The sequence below is a fragment of the Myodes glareolus genome, chromosome 9 (assembly GCF_982192425.1).
Source record: "Myodes glareolus chromosome 9, mMyoGla1.1, whole genome shotgun sequence".
Classification (NCBI taxonomy): Eukaryota; Metazoa; Chordata; class Mammalia; order Rodentia; family Cricetidae; genus Myodes; species Myodes glareolus.
The window spans coordinates 74,828,861-74,849,039 of record NC_142034.1 but is presented as its reverse complement, the minus strand read 5'-3'; the positions used below and the strand labels follow the sequence as shown (position 1 = coordinate 74,849,039).

Here is a 20,179-nt window from a genome sequence, read left to right as displayed (position 1 = left end):
AGGGTGTACTGGGTGAAGACACCACATTGATTGATTTAAGAGGATGGCAGCAGAGACCAGCTGACCATGCCTAGGCAGGGTAGGCAGTCCTAGAGGATGGGCGCCTCTCAGCTAGGGTGAGGGCAGTTCAGAGAGACAGAGCTTTTGTCCCAGGGTGCTTGTCACTTCATGGGTCTTGGTGGCAAACAGGATTTTTGCACAGTCCGGCATTCATTCCCCACAATAAATAAGGGACTTGTTTTCGCCTCACTGACCATGCTGCTTCCCCACCATCCCAGCTGCCACCCAGCTGGTCAGCCCTGCAGTAGCGGCCAGGTCGCTGCTGTCACCCCTGGCCTCCAGCCAAGCCCATACTGAGCTTTCTCCTTGATGCCCTGACACTCGGCCTCCTCCATCTGCTACTCCCAGTCACCTCCAATGGTGTGGTCCATTCATTCATTCATCTGTGTATCTGGCAAGCCTTGGCAGAGTCTGCTCAGCGTGCTGGGAGGGCAACCGTGAACAAGGATAGGCTAATTAGCAGCTGTTTGGGTCCAGAGGACATCCAGACTGGGGGCCCCAGGAGCCAACCACGTGTCGAAGGTGCTGTGGCTTCAATCTCTCTTGAACCCTCTAGGGCTCATGTTGCAATTTAATACTTAGTATGAGATGACTTACGTGGTCCAGGGTAGAGAGGGACTGGGCAGCAAGTACCATGTAGACCCTCAGTTAAGGGGAAGCCTCTTAGGGAGAAGGAGGCAGTCGGGGGCGGGGGGAGACCTGGTAGGGTGCATCCAATAGAGAACAGCAAACCCTGAGGTGGGGATGAGGCTCACAGCAATGCTCTGAGCAGAGGTTGCGTATTTCATTCCTAAGGATGAGAAGGGCAGGACTTCATCCCACATGTATACGAGAGGGAAGCCAGGGAAGACATAAAATGTTAGACAAATGGGTTTGGTGCGTAAGGGATTGCCCCTCTAAGCCAGCAGAAAGTCCAGGGCAGATCGTAAGATGTCCAGGTGGTACTGAGCTGGGCACGTGTGCTCAGAGCCAATCCCTGCCTTCATGGGCTTATGATCTTTATTGTGCATGGGAGCAGAAACCGAGGCTCGGAGGGGAACCGCGTCCACACCTGTACTGCTCATTTCCTCCCGCCTCCCGACTCCACCTCTGCCAGTTCTTTCTCTGTAGCACCTTTAAAACTCACCTCCTATATGTGAGCAGGTTCATACCGGAGACCAGCGCCAGCAGCGTGGGTTTATATTAAAGGGGGGAGGCTGGGAGCTGAAGGGGTAAATGAGAATGGGTGGAGGAGGGGATAGTGGGTGTGTTAGCCAAAACTAAGGAGGTACTAAAAGCCTCACAGAAACCCTTTAATTAGTAAGCTAGTTAAAAAAAGAAAAAAGAAAAAACAACTTTTTAAAAAGAAGTTTAAATGGAATTATCCTGCAAGGATGGAGAGTGCTACCCTCAGGAGACATAGGTTGTTAGATAAAAATTGTTCGCTTGCTCAGTTCCTGGGTACAGTCCATTATGAAAGGAGGCCTGGCATCAGGGGCTTGAGCCAGCTAGTCACATGCATCTGAGGCCAGGAGTCAGCGACCAGTACATGCGGTGATGCTGTGGTTAGCTGTTTTCCTTTTTGTCGGACTTTTAGGGTGAGTCTTCTGCCTTAATTAATGCTACGTAGATAATCTCTCACAGGCACGCACAGAGACAGCATAATCTGTCAAATCCCTCGTGGATGTGCCCAGGGGCCTGTCTTCTGGATGCTTCTAGAGACTGTCAAATCAACCGCCAGTGTCAACCGTCTCTCACACACTGTAAGACGAGCAGGTTTGCTCCTCTGGGCAGTCTCACCATGGTGTGCTCCTCCACAGGCGAGATACAGTCTGCCCAGTCACAGACGGAACCTTTGGAACCTCGGGGCAGCGTAAACCTTTGTTCTCTGTAAGTTGACTGTCTCTGGTATTTGTTGTAGCAGTGAAAGGCTGGGGAGCCTGGGAAATTCCCCAGGCCACCAGGATTAATAGCAAGTGCTTTATTCCTTGAGCTATCTTGATGACACCCAGCAGTCATATTTTAACTATGAACAACACAGATCTATGAGACAACTCAGTGGGTAAAGGTAAACCCAAACCCGATGACCTACGTTCAGTTCTTGGGGTCTGCATGGTGGAAGGGAGAACTAACTCCCTCAGGCTGTCCTCTGGCCTCCACGCATGCACTACTGCACACACACACACACACACACACACACACACACACACACTTATTAAAAATTAAAATACAGTGATGTTGCTATAACCCTGGCTACATAAAGTACTCCTGAACAAACGTATCTGTGTACAAAATTGGTATGCTAAAAACTGTGAAAGTCTGATGAAATTAGAGTCAGAGCTCTATGTAATTAGAGAGGCACAGCATGTTCATAGATTGGAAGACTCAACAAAGTAAAGGCAGCAAATACAAGACTCTCCCCCAAGTAAACCTACAGAATATCCCAGAGGAGTTTTTGGTGGTGGGTGGGTGGTTGTTTTGGTTTTTTATTTCTATTTTTGTTTTTACAGATAGAGACAAGGTCATTTAAAAACAAATATGAAATACGAGGGTCAAAAATCTAATGCTACCAAAATATGAGTATAATAAACAAACCTGTTTATGATCATAGATACCTGGGAACAACCCATTCCTCAATGAGATGAAGGGAGCTGTTTATCGTTAACAGCAAGCAGCTTAGCTCTGAGAGGCCCTGAGAGGCACAGAGGCTCTGAGAGGCTCACCTTGCTCCTCCGCATGTCCATGAATGGCCATTTGGCTGAGAGTCTGTGCCCCCTCCATCCACTTGAGGGACTGGAGTCGAGAACATGAAACTGGAATGCAGTGTGCTGAGCACAAACACCCTCTCCCTGAGTTTCCTACCTGGTCAGCAAAGGTCTGAACCCTGATGCCTATGAACTCAGGGGTGGATGCTAATCCCACGGTGTAGTAAGACACAAGGAGGCTCAGGGCTAGAGACGAGTGCACATCATCTCGATTTTCAAAGGAGGAAGATGGGGCCTGTGAGCAGGAATCCAGGCAACTAATGACCTCCTGTAATGTTCATGCTTCTCAGCAGACCAGGACTAGGCCCCCGTTACCCTCCCATTCCTTCTAGTTCAGAGAGGGAAATGAGATCGAGAGTAGAGAAGCAATCTGTCCAAGCCACACAGCAAGTTAGTAGTCAAATAAAAACACAACTAATAGCCATCCATTCCCTGACTCCTTTTTCATTTCAGACATGTACCCTCCAGGTGCCCAGCACTTTCTAGGCACCTGGTTAATGGCTATATATATGAGACACCTTGTCCCAGGGCTCACGGCCTTGGGGGGGGGGGGAGACAGAGAAGAAACTAATAAACAAAATGAGAACCTCAGCAGATGCCAGGGGCTGTAGAAAAATAACCCCGTGATGGAATGCTGAGGGACTCGCAGGACAGGTTTGCACGGTGTGAACTGAGAGGTCCTCTCCAGGAGACAGCATCCTCCAGAGCCCAGGGAGCCGACCACATGAAGTGGGAGAGGGGCTCCCAGTAGAGACAGACAGCCATTTCTTGCTATCCCCTGGCCCCACCCCTATTTCCCATGGAAACTAACTCCCTTGCCTTAAGAGTTCACTCACCCTCTGGACAGTGTTTAACTCCCCAAAGTTGCAAAGGCCGAGGAAAAGCCCTCTCCTACCTACCACCAACACTTACACAACCCTTATTCCTGCCATATCCTCTCCCTCAAGCCAGGGAACTTTTTTCTACTCTGTGCGCTGTATTTGACATTTGCAATAGGATATGCTGATGTACATAAATATAGCAGAATTATTACGATAAATAAATTTGCATGACCATCATCTTACATAGATACTTTTTTTTTTTTTAATGGTAAAAGTACCTAACATCTTCTGCCCTGGTGAATTCACAGCACACAGAAAACCGCTGTCGTTAACTGTCGTGGAGGAACCTGCCCTCTGTCCATGACACTGCCCGGACTGAGAGAAACTCAAAGGTCTAGAGAAGAGTCTCGCCTGTCTCTGCTCTCCGTTGCCACCCCTTCCCCAGGGCTCCGAGTGTGGGCGGACTGTGGGAGTGGGGACGAAATGGGGAAAGAGGCGCGCTGGTAGGGAAGACGTCCCTATTTTAAGAAGTGTTCTTCCTTCCCCCCTTTCTTCAAAACCCACGGCCTTCTCCTGCTGTGCCAGTTTGCCAGCGGGTGCCCCCGGCTTAGTTTTCTGTCATCTGCCTAATTGATACTGTTCCTGAATACCACCACATTGTGTTGTACTGTTAATAAAAATGCTATAAATACGCACGCGATTGTGTGCAGGGCAAGGAAGATGGTCCGAAGCACTTGTAGCATCTGCACAGTGGAGCTGCCTGTCTATGGGTGGGTTCCCGAGTGATGTGTGAATTACTACTGGACAGAGGTCCTTGGGGATGTGGGTGGTCTACACTTCCTCCCACTATGTTCTGACCTAGTGGCTCATATTGTATTTCTTAGATAATTTAATAATAATTTAACCTATTATTGTTATTTTGGTTTCTCAAGACAGGGTTTCTCTGCGTAATCCTGGTTGTCTTGAAACTCGCTCTGTAGACCAGGGTGGCCTGGAATCACAGAGATTTGCCTGCCTCTGCCTCCTGAGTACTGGGATTAAAGGTGTGTGCCACCACCACCACTAATATCTTATTTTATTTTTTAATTGCATGTATATATGTGTCTGCACATGGGTATGTCTTATGAATTCAGCTGCTCACAGAGGCCAGGAGAGAGCGCTGGAACTGGACTTAAAGGTGACTGTGAGCTGCCTGATGTGAGCACTGGGAACCAAACTCAGATCCTCTTTGCCAGAGCAATACACACTCTTAATCACTGAGCCATCTCTCCAGCTGTTAAGGCATTGAAAGCTTTCCAGTCCCGGATCATTGGTGGCAGGCGTACTGAATATGGCTTTCCTGAGACAAGGAGCCGGTTCCCAGAGGCAAAGCTGGCGTGGGTGAAGGAGTGATGCTGGAGGATGCCCGAGCTGCATAGATGAATGATGTGCATGTGGGCAGCTGGCTTGAAGGTCTTCCTCTAAAGGAGCAGCTGGGTGAGCCTATGCAGTGCAACGGTGGTTGTATGTGTCTGCAGCACAGGCTGATTCGCCCTCTGTGACATCAACCCCTGACCACAGACTAGGGAAGGTCCCGAGACTCAGCCACTGCATGCCCAGGCACCTGATAGCAAGTGGCACCCATTCCGAAAGCCCCAGAGGCTGGCCGGGAAGGCACTACGATCTGGCATCTACCCCCAGACTGTGCTTCCTCTTTCTGTCCTCGTGATGGGCAATGCCTTTCCAGATACAGAAACGGCCATCTTCGTGAAGTCCAGCACATGACTTCTTTCTTTGTTGGAACACGACTTTGGTGTTGGATCTGGAAAGACCAAGATTGCCTGCCTTCTTTTATTTTCTCTTCTAGGAGTTTCATAAGTCTGTGTTTTACATTTAGATCTACAGACCAAGCTGTCTTGATATTTGTAAAGACTGTGGTAGCTGTGTCTATAGTCACCATTTTCCTTTTTAAAAACATTTCATTTAGTGTGGTGGAGGGGGAGGGGGAAACTTGCAGGATTCAGGTTTTTCCTCCCACCATGGGGAGAGAACTCAGAATTTCGGGATTGGCAGCAAGCGCCTTTACTCACTGAGCCATCTCACCAGTCCGAGGCTAATTTTTGTATGAGACTATCCAGATGTTCTGGCATCACTTGTTGCAGAGGTGAGGTATTCTCTATCCTGTGGCTTTTGTTCTTTTGTTGGAGACCAGTTGACCGTATTTGTATGGGGTCTGCTTCCGGGCTGGGTGGTCCTTTTTGTCTGTTCTTTCTCCAGTACCACAACGCCGACCACTGACAATTTAGAAGAAGTCTTGAAACCAGGAAGTTTCAGTCTTCATGTATGACTCTCCATCTGGCTGTGATATCTGGGACAGAGGCCCTGGAGAGCTTGGCCTAGGTTGTCAACAATATTAGTTTCACAGTCTCCAGATGCTGATGAGGGTCTTGCCCTTTCCACTCTGCTGAGGACGTCCGTGTCACTCAGACCTTTTCAGTGTCCCCTCAAGTCCTGGAGACAGGCCACTGTATCTTAGGAGCAGAGAATGCAGGGAAGCCCCTCCTTCTGGTTATTTCAGTCACGTGTCCAAGATCTAGTCCACACCGCAGCCCTGCGAGGCTCCTAGCTGTGCTGAGTCCTCCCTGCCCCCACCCCCACCCCACCCCCGGCTCCCATTCCCCACCAAGACTCTCTGGTGACCTTGCTGGCAGCTTCTCTGGCTACTGTGAGAGAGGCAGAGGCGAGACCATAACCTTGAAACTGATCTACGCGTACTTCTTCCTGGAGCCTCCATCCAGATGAGGCAGTCCGCTCTTGCAATGGTCCTTGGTCTTCAAAGTGCAGTCAAATGCTATACAACATTTTGGCTAGTAATAGATTACATATGTGACAGACGATTGTCACCCCATGATGTCATAGTGCAATACATCGCTTGCATATTCATGGTGCTGCTGGTGGCAGAATTACTATGCTGCCACCCCATGTAGAAAGCATAGCACGTACGATTATGTACCCCTAACCTTTGATGTATTAGTTACTTTGCACACTTCTGTGACCGAAGCAGTTGAAGGGAAGCTGGACGTGTTTTGACCCACTTTTCCAGAGGCTGAGGTCGCCATGATTGAGAAAGCAGGGCAGAGTGGATCCCATCCGAGCAGAGAGGGGCTCATGATGGCACCCTCTGAAGTCGACAGGATTGGGTGTCTCTGTACCTCCAGCCTTGATGCCCTCAGCACCCAGGCTTGCTCTCGTCCAGTCTCCGCTCTGAGATAGTCCGTGTTCCTCGAATCTCCAGACTCCTGGAGGTGCCTTCCAGCTCGGGCTTCTCTTCAAAGCATCGTGTATGGTTCACTCAGAGTGCAGGGGCTCTGACCCTGCTACGCATGGCCTGATTTCATGGGCTTCCTTTCTGAAGCTTGGATTCACAGCTCTGCCATTTGACATTGCCTGCAAAATTGGCATCCCATGAATTATACCAAGCTTTGCTGCCAGCTCAGGGCTCTGCCTGATCACGGCTGCAGTAGCTTGCAAATGCCTACACAGTCGAACCAGGGAAAATACTTCTCTTGTTTGAGTAAGGTAGGTACCCTAGAGGTTCCATTTTTTTTTCAAACATTCTTTCCAAAGGAAAGTTCATATTTTTACAGCCTGGGGTATTCTGTGGGAAAGGTCTCACCAGCAAGGCACCTTTGCTGTTGTCGCAGTACAAACTGTACAGTGTCTCTTCGACAATTATTTCTCTTTGACCCACTTGTCTGCAGCTTCAAGCGCCTTCTTTCCTTGGCCATCCTGCACATTTTCCCACATCTCTTTGCGGTACCTTTTGCAAACTGATCTCTACATATCTAGCTAAAAGCAGCAAGTAATAGCCATGCTGCAGCCAGAATGTGATGCTGTCTTGAAATCTCTTCAACCAAACCATTTAATCCATTACGTTCGAATTCAGTGTCACCCACGTTTTCCAGACACGGACAGAATATAGCCAAGTTCTTTGCCCTAATAGAACAGAAATGGCCTCTATTTCAATTCCTGATGGAGTCATTCCTGTCTGAGCCCTTGTGGGCATCGTCTTTGCCATCTGCATTTCTCTCAGCATTTGATCTAAACGTCTACCTAAAGGGCCCATTAAGCTCCCTGGGACGTCTCTACCCCACATATCCGAGCTCCGAGCTCTTCCACATTCCTCTCCTAATCCTCGTTCAAAGGCCTATGGACCACATAGTCAGGCCCATCACAGCCACAGCTCGACTCCTTGGCGCCAGGTTTCTGTATTACTCACTTTTCTGGTTGCCATGACAAAATGCCTGGCAGAAACAACGTAAGGGAAGAAAGATTTGTCTTGACTCAGAGCATCAGGGTATTTTAGTTTCTCGTGGCATGACGGTGTGGCTCCTGGCCATGGTGACAGGAGCTTGTGACCTTACATGGTGACCAGAACAGGGAGTTGAGAATTCAGATTAAAGCCAGTGGGGGACCCACAACCTTCTGAGTCTACCCTTCATACTCTGGTACACTTTCCCCAGTTAAGTTCCACATCCCAAAGGTTTGACAATCTCCCAAAATAGCAGTGCTGGCTGAGAGCCAACTTTTCAAACACTAAGCCTGGATGGGACATTTTAAATTTAAACCACAATGCCTGTTAATAACAATGAACTTGATAATGATAATGCTTAATATCTTTTTTTAAAATTTGTTTGTTTAACTTTGTAATAAAATGCCCAGACAGGATCAGCATCAGAGAGAAAGGGCTTATTCTGAGTTCAAGGTACAGCCCATCGAGGCGGACAAATCAAGGCAGCAGAACTTGCATCCATCCACGGGTTACACTGCATCCACAGTCAGCAGAGAGCAATGAATGCATGCGGCCGCTCCCTTCCCTCTCCCCATTTATATGGTCCAGTAGTGCACTCAAGGCACAGCTGACACCCACAGTGGGACGATCTCCCTACCTCAATTGACGTAATCCAGATAACCCCCAGAGGCGACTTTAGAGGCCCATCTCCTAGGTGGTTCAAAAATTCATCAAATTGACAAGCCAGGGCTGGAGAGATGGCTCATTGGTTAAGAGCACTGGCTACTCTTCCAGAGGTCCTGAGTTCGATTCCCAGCAACCACATGGTGGCTCACAACCATCTGTAATGAGATCTGGCGCCCTCCTCTGGCATGTGGGCATACATGGAGGCAGAATGTTGTGTACATAATAAATAAATAAATAAAAATTGACAAGCCAGCCATCACCCTTGATAATACATATATCATGTCACAGGGGCACAACTTTTTACATGTGTTTATCACTTCTCTTGATTGAATCACTTTCTCTTTTCTTTGATTTAATCTCATATTTTTTGTTCCCCATAGCCCTAGAAGCAAGGACATATGTACATATATAGTACACACACACACACACACACACACACACACACACACACACCCTTGGTTCATAACAGGCTGCACCAACTGGTCTAGATTTATATAAGCACGTACCAGTGTTCACATAATGATGAAATCACCTAATGATGCATTTCTCAGTCATTAATAAACTCATTTCCCAAATCTGCAACAATTAAGCAATATGTTGCTGCATATTGCTTAGTGATAGATATATAGGGAAAATGATAAATGAAAGCAAGGAAACTGTGAGCACAAAAGTCAAGATGCTTATCCACCAAGGTTAGGGTGGATAGTGGAACTGATGGAGCGAAGGGCATGGTAAATTTTAATACCAGTGATGCTCATTTTCTTAGCTTAGAAAGTAGGTAGCATGTATTCATTTTATAATAATGATAGTAATAATAATAGTTGTTATTTAAATTCTGGGTATGCTTATAGAGTCTTTTTTAATTTTTACTAATGAAGAGGAAATATCAAAAGGACACCTCTCCATGGCCTTCTCCAAACAGGACTCAGGAGTTCTAACTGTGTAACCTGGGTCACCAGCTCAGCAGGAAGAGGATTCAATACTTCTATTAACCAAGACTCATTCACCCTCACCCTGCTTCCCAACATGGGTGCCCACCAGTGCAAAATGATTTCTGAAAGCAAATAAGCATGGTGGAGTGGGGTGGCGGTACTGGGTTTGGGGTGGGGGTGAGGAACTGAACTCGGTGCTTAAAGGTACTCACTATTCTTGCAGAGGACCTGGGCATTTGTGATAGCTCACAACTGTCTGAAAACCCAGTTCTGGGGGATCTGACACACTCCCTGACTTTCATGGGCACCAAGCACATACATGGTGTATATACATACATGCAGGTAAACACTTGGACATATAAATTAATAGTAATAATAGCAACAATAATAGTAGCACAGTGATTGGAGCCAAGCATGGTGGCGCATGCCTTTAATCTCAGCTCTTAGGAGGCAGAGGCAAGCGGGTCTCTGTGAGTTCAAGTCCAGCCTGGTCTACATATCAAGTTCAAGGACAGCCAGCGCTACATACCCTGTCTCAAACCGAAACTTTAAAGCATGGTGATTGGGAAGTAGAAACAACATCCCTTTGCTGTGGTTGGGGGATCAGTTAAGTGGGACAGCCCTTTAAAGGGTTAGCATCCTTTGACCCAGTGCCTCTCCTCTAAGTAAAGTTTAGGAAATAACACCCTCAACATGGCTGAGGGTGGATAATGGAACAAGGGAGAAGCCCTGTTTGGAGAGATCTGTTTTTCGGCTCCCAATCCGAGTTGGGTCTTGGTGTTTACCATTTGCAACAATAGATTTTCCTGCAAGTGCCCTGAGCTCTCCAAACCACTGCTTCTGGGAGTGTGGAAACAGCAGGCTCTGTCAGCAGGAGCAGGGGGCCACCTGAAGCCCCAAATAAGTCAGCCCAGTTCTTCTTTCTCAGCTGGTCCTGTCACCAGCCTCCTATGGAGGAAGCCAGGTGAATTCTCAACCTTGAAAAGCCTCAGGCTTAGCAGGGGCCATAGAATCCTTCAAACTGCAGCAAACAGGGAGGACTCCTTCAGGTAGAATGAGATATGAACACCCCCAGTTTTTTCCAAGGAAGAAGAGGGGGACCTTAGAGTTTGTAGGGGGGCTAGACAAGATCAGAAAGCTAGAAATGAGACGGCATGGCCAAAGCCCATATTCTAGCGTACAGTGACTTCTCCCGGTCACCCACAGTGTTGCTATGCACTGGAGTCTCTCCCTTGGCTGCATCCAGCAGGCCATGCTCAGAGTCATCGTCCATCCTGGAAGACTAGGCTATATTGGGGGGTCCTCATATTAAGGTGCTCTTTCCTCAGCTCCCAGACTCTGAGTCCTGCTGAGTATTTAAGCGATGTCTGTCATCAGCTCAACTCAGTATTTATCAAGTCCCACCTCACAGGATCAAGGACAGGAGCTTGGTCCAGAATTGGGAGCCCAGGGACCCAGGGAAGTCCACTAGTCTCCTCCTGGTGACCCTGTCTACGCACACACCACTTAGGGCCTAGGTTTGCTACTGTGAAGTGAGAGACCATCTACTAAAAGAACGCCATCCTCTAAGGATTAAGTGACCAGGAGTGACACAGAATCTGTTCCTTACTGAAACCCCTGGAGGTCAGAACCCGTCTGACATGTATTGACGGAAGAGTGAGGGCAGTGGAAGAGCCACCGTGCAGGTGGGACAGTGTGTTCCGGGGGTCAGAATAGGAGGTGTTCAGACAGGAGAGCATATGGTGGGGTTGGCAAAGCATGAGGGGAAAGGGAGGAAGCAGAGTTGGGCAGGCGAGTGAGCCCATATCACAAAGTGCCTAGAATGGCAGCTGCAGGAGGCAGTGATTTTAACTGCGCAGGCAAGAACTCCAACTTAAGCAGGTGTATCTAACAGGTAAGTCTGCAGCACGGCTCAGGCAGAGCATCCAGGAGCAACAGCACTGTTCTTGGAAGGTGTTTGCTTTCAGGCAGCCCTGGTAGTACAGGCCTGTGATCTCAGCTACTCAGCAGGCTAAGGCAAGGGGATCATAAGTTCAAGGCCTGCCTGGACTACAGAGTGAATACAAAGCCAGCTCGGGCAACTTAGAAGACCCTGTCTCAAAATGAAAAGTAGCAAAGGGGTTACTCAGCACAAAGTACAAAGATGTTAGCTCAGTGGTAGAGCCCTTGGGTCGTACGCACAAGGGTTCACTCCCAGCTCTTTCCCCCCAAAAAGAGTGTGCCTGTTTTCCCAGATCCTCACAGTGACAGGGTGAACTCAATGACATCCAGCTCACAGTCCCCAAAGCCCAGTCAATAGGACCCCAGGGGAACAATAGCTTCCAAATGTCAAGGAAGATCTGGGATTGTTCCTGAACCCCTATCCTGGATCAGGATCCTACGTGAGCCAGACTTTGTGGCCAGTAGCTAAGGTGACTACTGGGGACTTGGAAAAACAACTTTTCGTGTGTATGGTGGCCACAGTGCCAACACTAAATGTATCTGAAGCAGCAGGAGGGTTGCTGAGAGCTACAGCCAGCCTGAACTATAAAAACGAGAGGAGAAGCAGCTTTTATGGAGGGGTTTTCCAAGAAGAGAGGTTCTGGAGAAACAGACAGTAAGGAAGAGACAGTTCCTGGGGGAGGAAATGAGGGGCTGTAAGAACATGGAAAATGGATGCTGGGCTGTGAAGTAAGGGACACTGGCCGCTTCACATGATGCGGACAGCCAGAGACAGAGTCCTTCAGCCTGGAGCCCAGGGAGTCAGTGGGCTCCAGCTTAGGTTACCCCAACTGTTTCTCACCATTGCAGGCAGGCATGCCCCGGACACTGAGTGCCTCCGACATGGTCACCCCGGGCAGCCTCAGCCCACCTCCCACAGAGTCCACAGAAGGCGAGCAGGCTGGACAGCCCCTCCTAGATGGAGCTCCATCTTCAGCCTCTCTGGACACCCTGATTCAGCACCTAGTGCCCACAGCCGATTACTACCCCGAGGTAGGTGAGCCGCCTTGGGGGAGGGGTAGCAGGGGAGTGCATGGGGCAGCTGGTGGGACTCAGAATGGCCTTGTGCCGGGGGAGTTGGGGCAGGCTGGCAACACACTCTCTGTGCCCTGATGAGCTTGTGTGGTGTCCTCACCAGAAAGCCTATATCTTCACCTTCCTGCTGAGCTCGCGTCTCTTCATCGAGCCCCGGGAGCTCCTGGCTCGGGTGTGCCACCTGTGCATAGAGCAGCAACAACTGGACAAACCGGTGCTGGACAAGGTGAGGGGCTGGGCAGGCCAGGGAGCCCCTGAGAGCATCCGTATCCTGGGACGTGACCTCACAGGGTCAGCCTCTCTGGGAGGAAATGGTTGCTCTGCCCTCTGGAAAAGGAGTCTATTAAGTTACCCAAGGCCCAAGACCTGCGAGGATGGGCACCTTTGCACCTGTGCCATGTCCCAAAGTCTGGTGAGATCTTCTTAAAGCTAGTGATGTGTCCCCAGAGCCTAGTTTATAGGGCCCTTACCCGCTGTGGTGGCCTGGGATGGCCCCATGCCTCTGCTGGGCTTCGATCCAGTTACATTCTGTTTCTGTAGGAGGATAGTCCTCCATGTCATGGCTCCTCCGATGCTTTCCCTTCTCCCTGACCTGGTCCTGTGAATTATGATTTTCTACACCTGTGTCAGTCTGGCTTTTGGGTAGTGTGGTAGAAACGCAACGCCAGGGGCCTGGAGAGATGGCTCAGAGGTTAAGAGCACTGGCTGTACTTCCAGAGGCCCTGAGTTCAATTCCCAACAACTACATGGTGGCTCACAGCCACCATGATCTATAATGAGATCTGGTGCCCTCTTCTGGCAGACATGGAGGCAGAAGTTGTATATATAATAAAGGAATAAATCTTTAAAAAAAAAAAAAAGAAAGAAAGAAAGAAACTCAACTTCAGCTGACCCAGGAAAAGGGACTTGGCTGACGCATGTAACTGCCTTCTCTTTGAGGAGCCCAAATCACAGAACTAGGACAATGCCGTCCTCACTTGGATGTTCTGCCCCGACTTCACCTGGGACTAAGGGCTCACCTAGTGCTGGCAGATTCTCATGCATGGTGGTAGGTGGCCTCCTTTGTCAAGGAGACCTTCTAACCTTTCAGTCTCCTGGAAAGACCTTTAAAAGTAAAAGGTTGAGATTTCATTGGTCGGCCTTCGGTCACACGCTTTTCCATGCGCCGGTCATTACTCACGATAAATTAGAACGCGAGGATCTGATTGGCCAGAACTCATATGGTTCCGTCTCTGAGTTGAGTCAGCTGGGCCTGAGCCTCTGGTAAAAGAGAAGGAGCCCCATGGAAAAACTAAGATACCTTAACTCCCAGAAAGGGAGAGGCCAGGGATGCTCCAGAATGGGAGAGCGTGCTCAGTGCGGCCCTGACAGCTCCTCACTGCACCCTGCCAAGCGGCCCCTGCTTCTGCTCTGCCTTGCAGGCCCGAGTCCGGAAGTTTGGTGCCAAATGGCTCCAGTTGTTGGCCGAGTGGACCGAAACCTTCCCACGGGACTTTGAAGAGGAGTCCACCATCGGACACCTGACAGACGTGGTGGGCCGCATCGCCCCGTGTGATGAGGTGGGCCAGCCAGGGTGGACGTCACTTCCCCTTCCTGTGTCTTTCTCTCCGGATCCTGAGCCTTTCTCCCTACACTGCATAGTACAGCCCCTCAATGGGCCCTCTGGAGCCCATGGAGGAACCAGGCCCTACATAGCTGACCCTGTTTAGGCCCAGTATCTCCATCTCTCCCTTCCATCCTGGCAATGGCGTTAGGTGGTGAGTAGGACCCACCAATGCACTCAGATGGACTGGTGGCCCGGCAGTGACTCTCTGACCCACTAAGCTACCTGCAAAATACCATATCCAGGGACCTGTGCCACAGAGGCCCCCCCCTCCCGCTGCCCCATGCAGGGTCAAACTGGCTGTCATTGCTTGTGGCCAAGGACCTGTCATTTGGGGGCATTAGAGCTCTACAGATGAACCCCAAGAACACCTGAGAAAGCCGGCTCCCCCAACTGCCTACTGTTGATCTGCCAGCTCCCAGGATGACTCCTTGGCTCATAAGGAGTGGAGTCATCTCTATGTGTGACATTTGCCACAGGTTAACACACTGGGGTCTATTCTGGGTTACTGGTCAAAACTCTTCTGATATGTGGATGTCTCAAATAAACCCAGCTAGACTGATGGCATCTCTGTTTAGAAGTAGTGTCTCTGGGGCTGATGTGACTCAGGGGTGGTTAAGAGCAGAAGGACTAAGGTCAGTTCATCTACACCAAGCAGCTCACAACTTACCTGTAACTCAAGCTCCAGGGGAACTGAAACCCTATCCTGGTCTTTGAGGGCACCTCCACGGAAGTGTACACACCCACACACAAACACGCATGCATCTATTTTTTATTTTAAAAATTTTTTTTTTAAAATAAATATGATCTCTGAAGGAGATACGATGGATTTCCCCTTGTGGTTAGAAGAGGATGCCCCTGTAGGAACCTCTTGTTCCAGCCCCCAGCCCAGAGCATAATCCAGAGCAGGCCATTGGCCTGAGCTCCATATGGAGCAGGTTTGTCCCTGCCCTGTTCATGGAGTACGTGCTGCATGCCCAGAACTGGGCTGGGCTCTCGTGACAGAGATGGCACGTCCTGTCCTATGCAGCATCATTCTTGCTGGGGCCCTATAAGAGAAGTCACACTGAAGAAGGTAGCACTGCTAGGGGCTGAGGCAGGAGCATGAGACTGGTTGGGAAGGCCTTTCTGAGCTGGCTGGGTTCAAGGAGCAGGATGGTTCCCACTGGAGCCAGTAAGAGGCCAGTGCTCCAGGCTGGGCCTGTCCCATGCCTTGCCTTCCTTCTCTCTCCTTCCCTGGATTGCCTTTCCCACCCTGCCCTGCAGCCACGTTAGCCAGAGATGTTCTACCCAAAGTATTTCCTCAGCTCCCACCTGTAACCCTGCAACCTTCTCCCAACTGGCCTCACTTTGGCCCCAACTACCCCAAGTTCAACGAAGGGTCTTTTTGTCAGGTCCCAGGTCCCAGCATGTTTGCTGGTACCTGGCCTTGTCCACAGAGGCACACACACACACATGCACACGGACACACACACAGGCACACACATGCATGCACACACCTGCACACACATCCATGTGTACACACAAGCACACAATGCATGCACACACACATACACGTGTGCACACAAGCACACACATGCCTGCCCATGCGCCTGCACACACATGCATGCATACGCGTGTACACAAACACACAAGCACACACATGCATGCCCACGCGCCTGCACCACATGCACGCATATGCACGCTCACACACTCATCCTAGAGCCTGCAGCTGTGGTTGAGTTTGGGGTGTGGGTATTCAGGCCTGAGCACCTTCTCCCCTTGCCCCGCCCCAGACCTATGGAAACAGGATGCATCAGCTCCTGCAGACTCTGCACCAGAAACTGGCATCGCTTGGCCAGGGGCCAGAAGGCCTGGTAGGGGCGGACAAGCCCATCTCGTACAGGACCAAGCCACCAGCCTCCATCCACAGGGAGCTCCTAGGTGTCTGCAGTGACCCCTACACGCTGGCCCAGCAGCTGACCCATGTGGAGCTGGTGAGTGGGACCCAGGGAAGGGAGCAATTGCAAACAGCCAATGCTGCTCCCAGTCTGTCTTTTCTGATCTCAGGCTAGCCCAGGAATCTAGGCCCAGGGACCAGAAGCATCTGCAGAGGACCCTGGAGTAGTCCCTCGGCATTCTTGGGGGTGGCACCAGGGATCTAGACTCAGGGACCAGGGGCATCTGCAGAGGATTCTGGAACATTCTTGGGGGTGGCACAGGAGGTCTAGAAATGCCAGCATAATAGTTTAGGCTGAGGACAGAGGAATTGGGTTCAAACTCTATCATGATGTCATTCACTGTGTGCTCTTCTCAGGTCGAAGGAATTTCCCATTGGTGCCCTACATGCCTGGGGGTGGGGGCAGGGGAGGCTGCCCTTTCCAGAGCAACAGCTAAGCCCTCCTTCGTGCGCGGAAAAGGGAATGAGCTGACCTTGCCCCAAACACACGGGGTTCTGTGTAGGTGCAGAGGCCAAAGGGCCCCCGAGAGAAGCAATGAAGGGAAGTGGGCCCATTCCTGCCACACTTGCCCCCCTGATGGCACCCTTGCTGCCTCCCCACGTGTACCCCTCCCCACACCTCCCCTCTCTTCTGACTCTTCTTCCTTCCCTGTGCAGGAGCGCCTAAGACACATTGGACCCGAGGAATTTGTCCAGGCGTTTGTGAACAAGGATCCCCTGGAGGGCACAAAGGTAAAAGATTCTTGGAAGAGCCCAGGCAATATTGGCCTCCACCTAGTGGTGGCCATGCCAGGGCTTGGGGAGTGAGAGGGTAGGGGTGAGGGGGTGGATAGGGTGGAGGGTGGGGTGAGGGATGTTTGATATGGATGGATCTCACGGGCATCAACTGGGGGAGCCTTGATGATGTTCAGAACGGAATGGAGGGCCCCTGGCCACCCTACCCAGGGCTTTCCAGCTCAGATGGCAACAGCACCGAGTCCCAGGGAGCCCAGGAGACTTACTGGGTGTACCCCATCAGATCACTCATTCAGCCGGGGTGGAAGCGTGTTCGGTAAACCTGCTATCACCTTGAGTCTGGCTTCTACACTGGGTAGAGATTGGATACAGGGTGCATCTTGCATGACCTAGGACCTGCGGGTCCTCCCTGTGCATTTCGACGGGCGCCGGCGCCCTCCAGCGACCACTGACGGAAGTGCCGGCTGGTGTCCGTGCTTGAAAAAATTGGCCGCCTTGAGAAGATTGGGCACGTTGAGCCACGCCAGGATTTAGAGCTAGTTCTTAGCTCCTAGAGGCCCAACCACCGGAGTAGGGCGTCTAACCAAAAGGCTAGATCCAGCCAGAACTGGAAGCAGCCTCTATTCAAGGCCCCATCTAACAAAAGGAGTGCAAATTAAATGCTGTAGTGTGTGAGCCCGTCTTTTGCCCTCTGAGAGAGGCAAGGAGCGTAAGCTAGACGTCCTGTGCCCCTGGAAGGAAAACAGGGCTCTTGCGCGCAGTTGGTAAAGATCACGTGACTTTACAAGGTCGAACAGTGCACCAACTACGTCAACGTACGTCCTCAGGCCAGAAGCTGGAGGTCAAGGGCAGAGCTCTTTCTTCAGGAAACCCTAGGTTCCATCCCAGAGCCTGGGGGGAGGGGCCTTCACAAGTTTGTAGTTGAAAATTTGAAATCTTTGAAATCCGTGTGAGATATCTGTCCATATTCTTGTTAGACATTGCAAGTGCTGATTTTTAAACGCTCATTGTAGCATAAGATCCAAAAATATATCATCGAGCTTTCCATATACCCTGTCACTCACTGGACTGTCACGCACCTTAACTATGTGATTATGCATACATCGGCCACCTGAGAAAACCCGGAGATGCCGAGTGAAACAGATCTCCCTACTGCTGGGGGGAAGAAAAACTGAAAACCCAGAGGCGGTCAAGCTCACAGAGGTGGACAAGGGTTTTGTAAGTTCCAAGTTTCTCTTGAAAGCTTGAACTTCATCATTGACTGCAAATGCTATGAATTGTTTGTTCTCTTGGAGGTGACAAGCTTTTCATCCATTATCAAGGCAAAGTCAGCCAAATGCTGCTCTGACTAATGAGAGTTTCTCTGCCGTTCAAGTCAAAATAGTATTCAGTGAAAACCGACTTGAGGCCAATCAGGTGCTCCCCCTTAAGACAACAGTAAGTTTTCCGTATATCAATTTTGTAAGTGACAGTACTAAACAGAGCTTTGTTTTAGGTATTAGGGATTGACCCTAGCTCGAGCCTTGTGCATGCTAGGTGAGTATTCTACCACTGAGCCACCACAGAGATGCTGGGAGCCTCTAGCAAGTGCTCTTAACCACTGAGCCGTCCCTCCAGCCCCTGAAACAGTATCCGTTTTGTTTTTGTGGCAGCCATAAAATAGAAACCCCTCAGGTATAAGAGGGACAGGGATAATAGACAGGCCTTCCTCTGTCGCTTTAGGTCTCTAAAATGCTAAGGTCCTTACTTAATGCGGGACTCCCCACCCCACCCCACCCCCCGCCGATTTTGCTTATAGCACCAACTTGCACCCCACCCAACCTCCCCCCACCTATAATGTCAAGCAGGGGTGTTGAGGGAAGAGAGCCTTCTTTTCCTGAGTTTAGAAGGAACGCTTTTAGCAGGTCAAACCTGAGTGTGTTTGCTGTTGGGTTATTTCCTCAGGTCTCGGAAAGGAGCCTTGCGTCTTAGTTTGTCAAGAGGTCCCTTCTGCATGGTTGTTCAGTTCTGTTGGATTCTTTCTCCAGCTCTATTACTCTGCACAGACTGAAGGCCTTAGACGCAGTCTTGAATTCACCAATATGCATCAGCATCACATTCAGGAAAGCATCTAACACCTCCTCTTGGAGGACTTTGTCCAAGAGTCAGCCCAATTTGAATTCTTCACTCCTCTCCGTGTGCCCTCTGTCACTGTGTAGCTTATGATTTCTGAGCTGTCTGTAATCTGTCTGTCAGATGAGTCTGATACTGAACCTGCCTGAACCTGTCCCTAACAAAGGACTTTGTTCTCCTTTATTAAACAGCACAGAAGGCATCTCATGAGGGAGGACCGATGGGCACTTTACAGAAATCTCTAACAGAATTTCACGAGGGATGAGCCTACCTATTCCAACTGACGCAGACAGCAAACGGTTCTGCAAACAGATTGTCTCCATGCTGTCTTGAGCATTTGTGGCAGATACTTTATCTCACAGAGTCTCTTTTGTCCTGTCTGCTATTTCCAGACAATGATTTTCATAGTGCACATGCAAACACACATGCATTGCTCTGGGCCAGGGGCCTGGAAGAATACATAATTGAAGATTAAAGCTAAGCTATGGATTAGCTGAGGCTGCAAAAGCTGATTCTGTGGAGAATCCATGGCAAGTGCGGATGTTTTTACATCGTTCTCTTAGAGGCAGGTTGAGCAAACGGGCCGAGTACACAGCAGAATATCGGACACTCTTACGTGACCTCAAGGTATATTATAATCTTGGCTGTAAGGTCCAGCAAAAGTTCCTGTCTCTGAGATGTAAGAAATATTTTCACAATGATGCATTGCCACAGAACTCACATGTTGCTTCTCCCCAAACTGTGAAGTGGCTGTATTTATTAGCTTTTTAAAAATCAATGTTGAATCCATCTTACATTTCTGAAATAAGCAGAACTGGGATGAGCTAAGCCCCCATCTCTTCTGTGCGTCCCTGGGTCCTGTGTGCTGTTTTGTTTAGAGCATCTGCCACTGTTAATCATAAGTAAGACTGACCAGTACTTTTCTTCCTCATACTATTTTTGGCTACTCTTTCTCTTTTCTCTATTATGTATAAAAGACTGGAACTGCCTATTGCTGGAGCATTAGTCAGCGTTTACCCAGAAAATGTCTAAGTCTGATGCGTTCTTAAAGAAACACGGTCCTCCAAAAATAGTCAAGAGTTTTCTCGTTAGATACTTAGTTTATTCTTCTTGTTATTTAATGACTATAAGACTGTTTAGATTTTCTCTTTATCCTTTCTCCACCCTCACAAAGGGGTACTGAGGATCAAACCTAGGGCCTTCTGTTTCCTGGGCAGGCACTCTACCATTGAGCTACACTCCCGATCCTCCTTTGTGCTTT

At 49.7% G+C, this 20,179-nt stretch overlaps 1 protein-coding gene across 1 annotated transcript in view; it reads left to right on the top strand.

Moving 5' to 3' along the window:
* Positions 1-20,179, top strand: part of Rasgef1c (RasGEF domain family member 1C) — a 62,450-nt gene that overhangs the window by 27,902 nt on the left and 14,369 nt on the right. The window contains exons 2-6 of the mRNA XM_048451784.3: positions 12,305-12,487; positions 12,633-12,755; positions 13,951-14,088; positions 15,908-16,108; positions 16,729-16,803. Coding sequence (XP_048307741.1) covers positions 12,311-12,487; positions 12,633-12,755; positions 13,951-14,088; positions 15,908-16,108; positions 16,729-16,803 — 714 coding nt within the window. The 5' untranslated portion in view covers positions 12,305-12,310. The remainder of the gene's footprint in view (positions 1-12,304; positions 12,488-12,632; positions 12,756-13,950; positions 14,089-15,907; positions 16,109-16,728; positions 16,804-20,179) is intronic.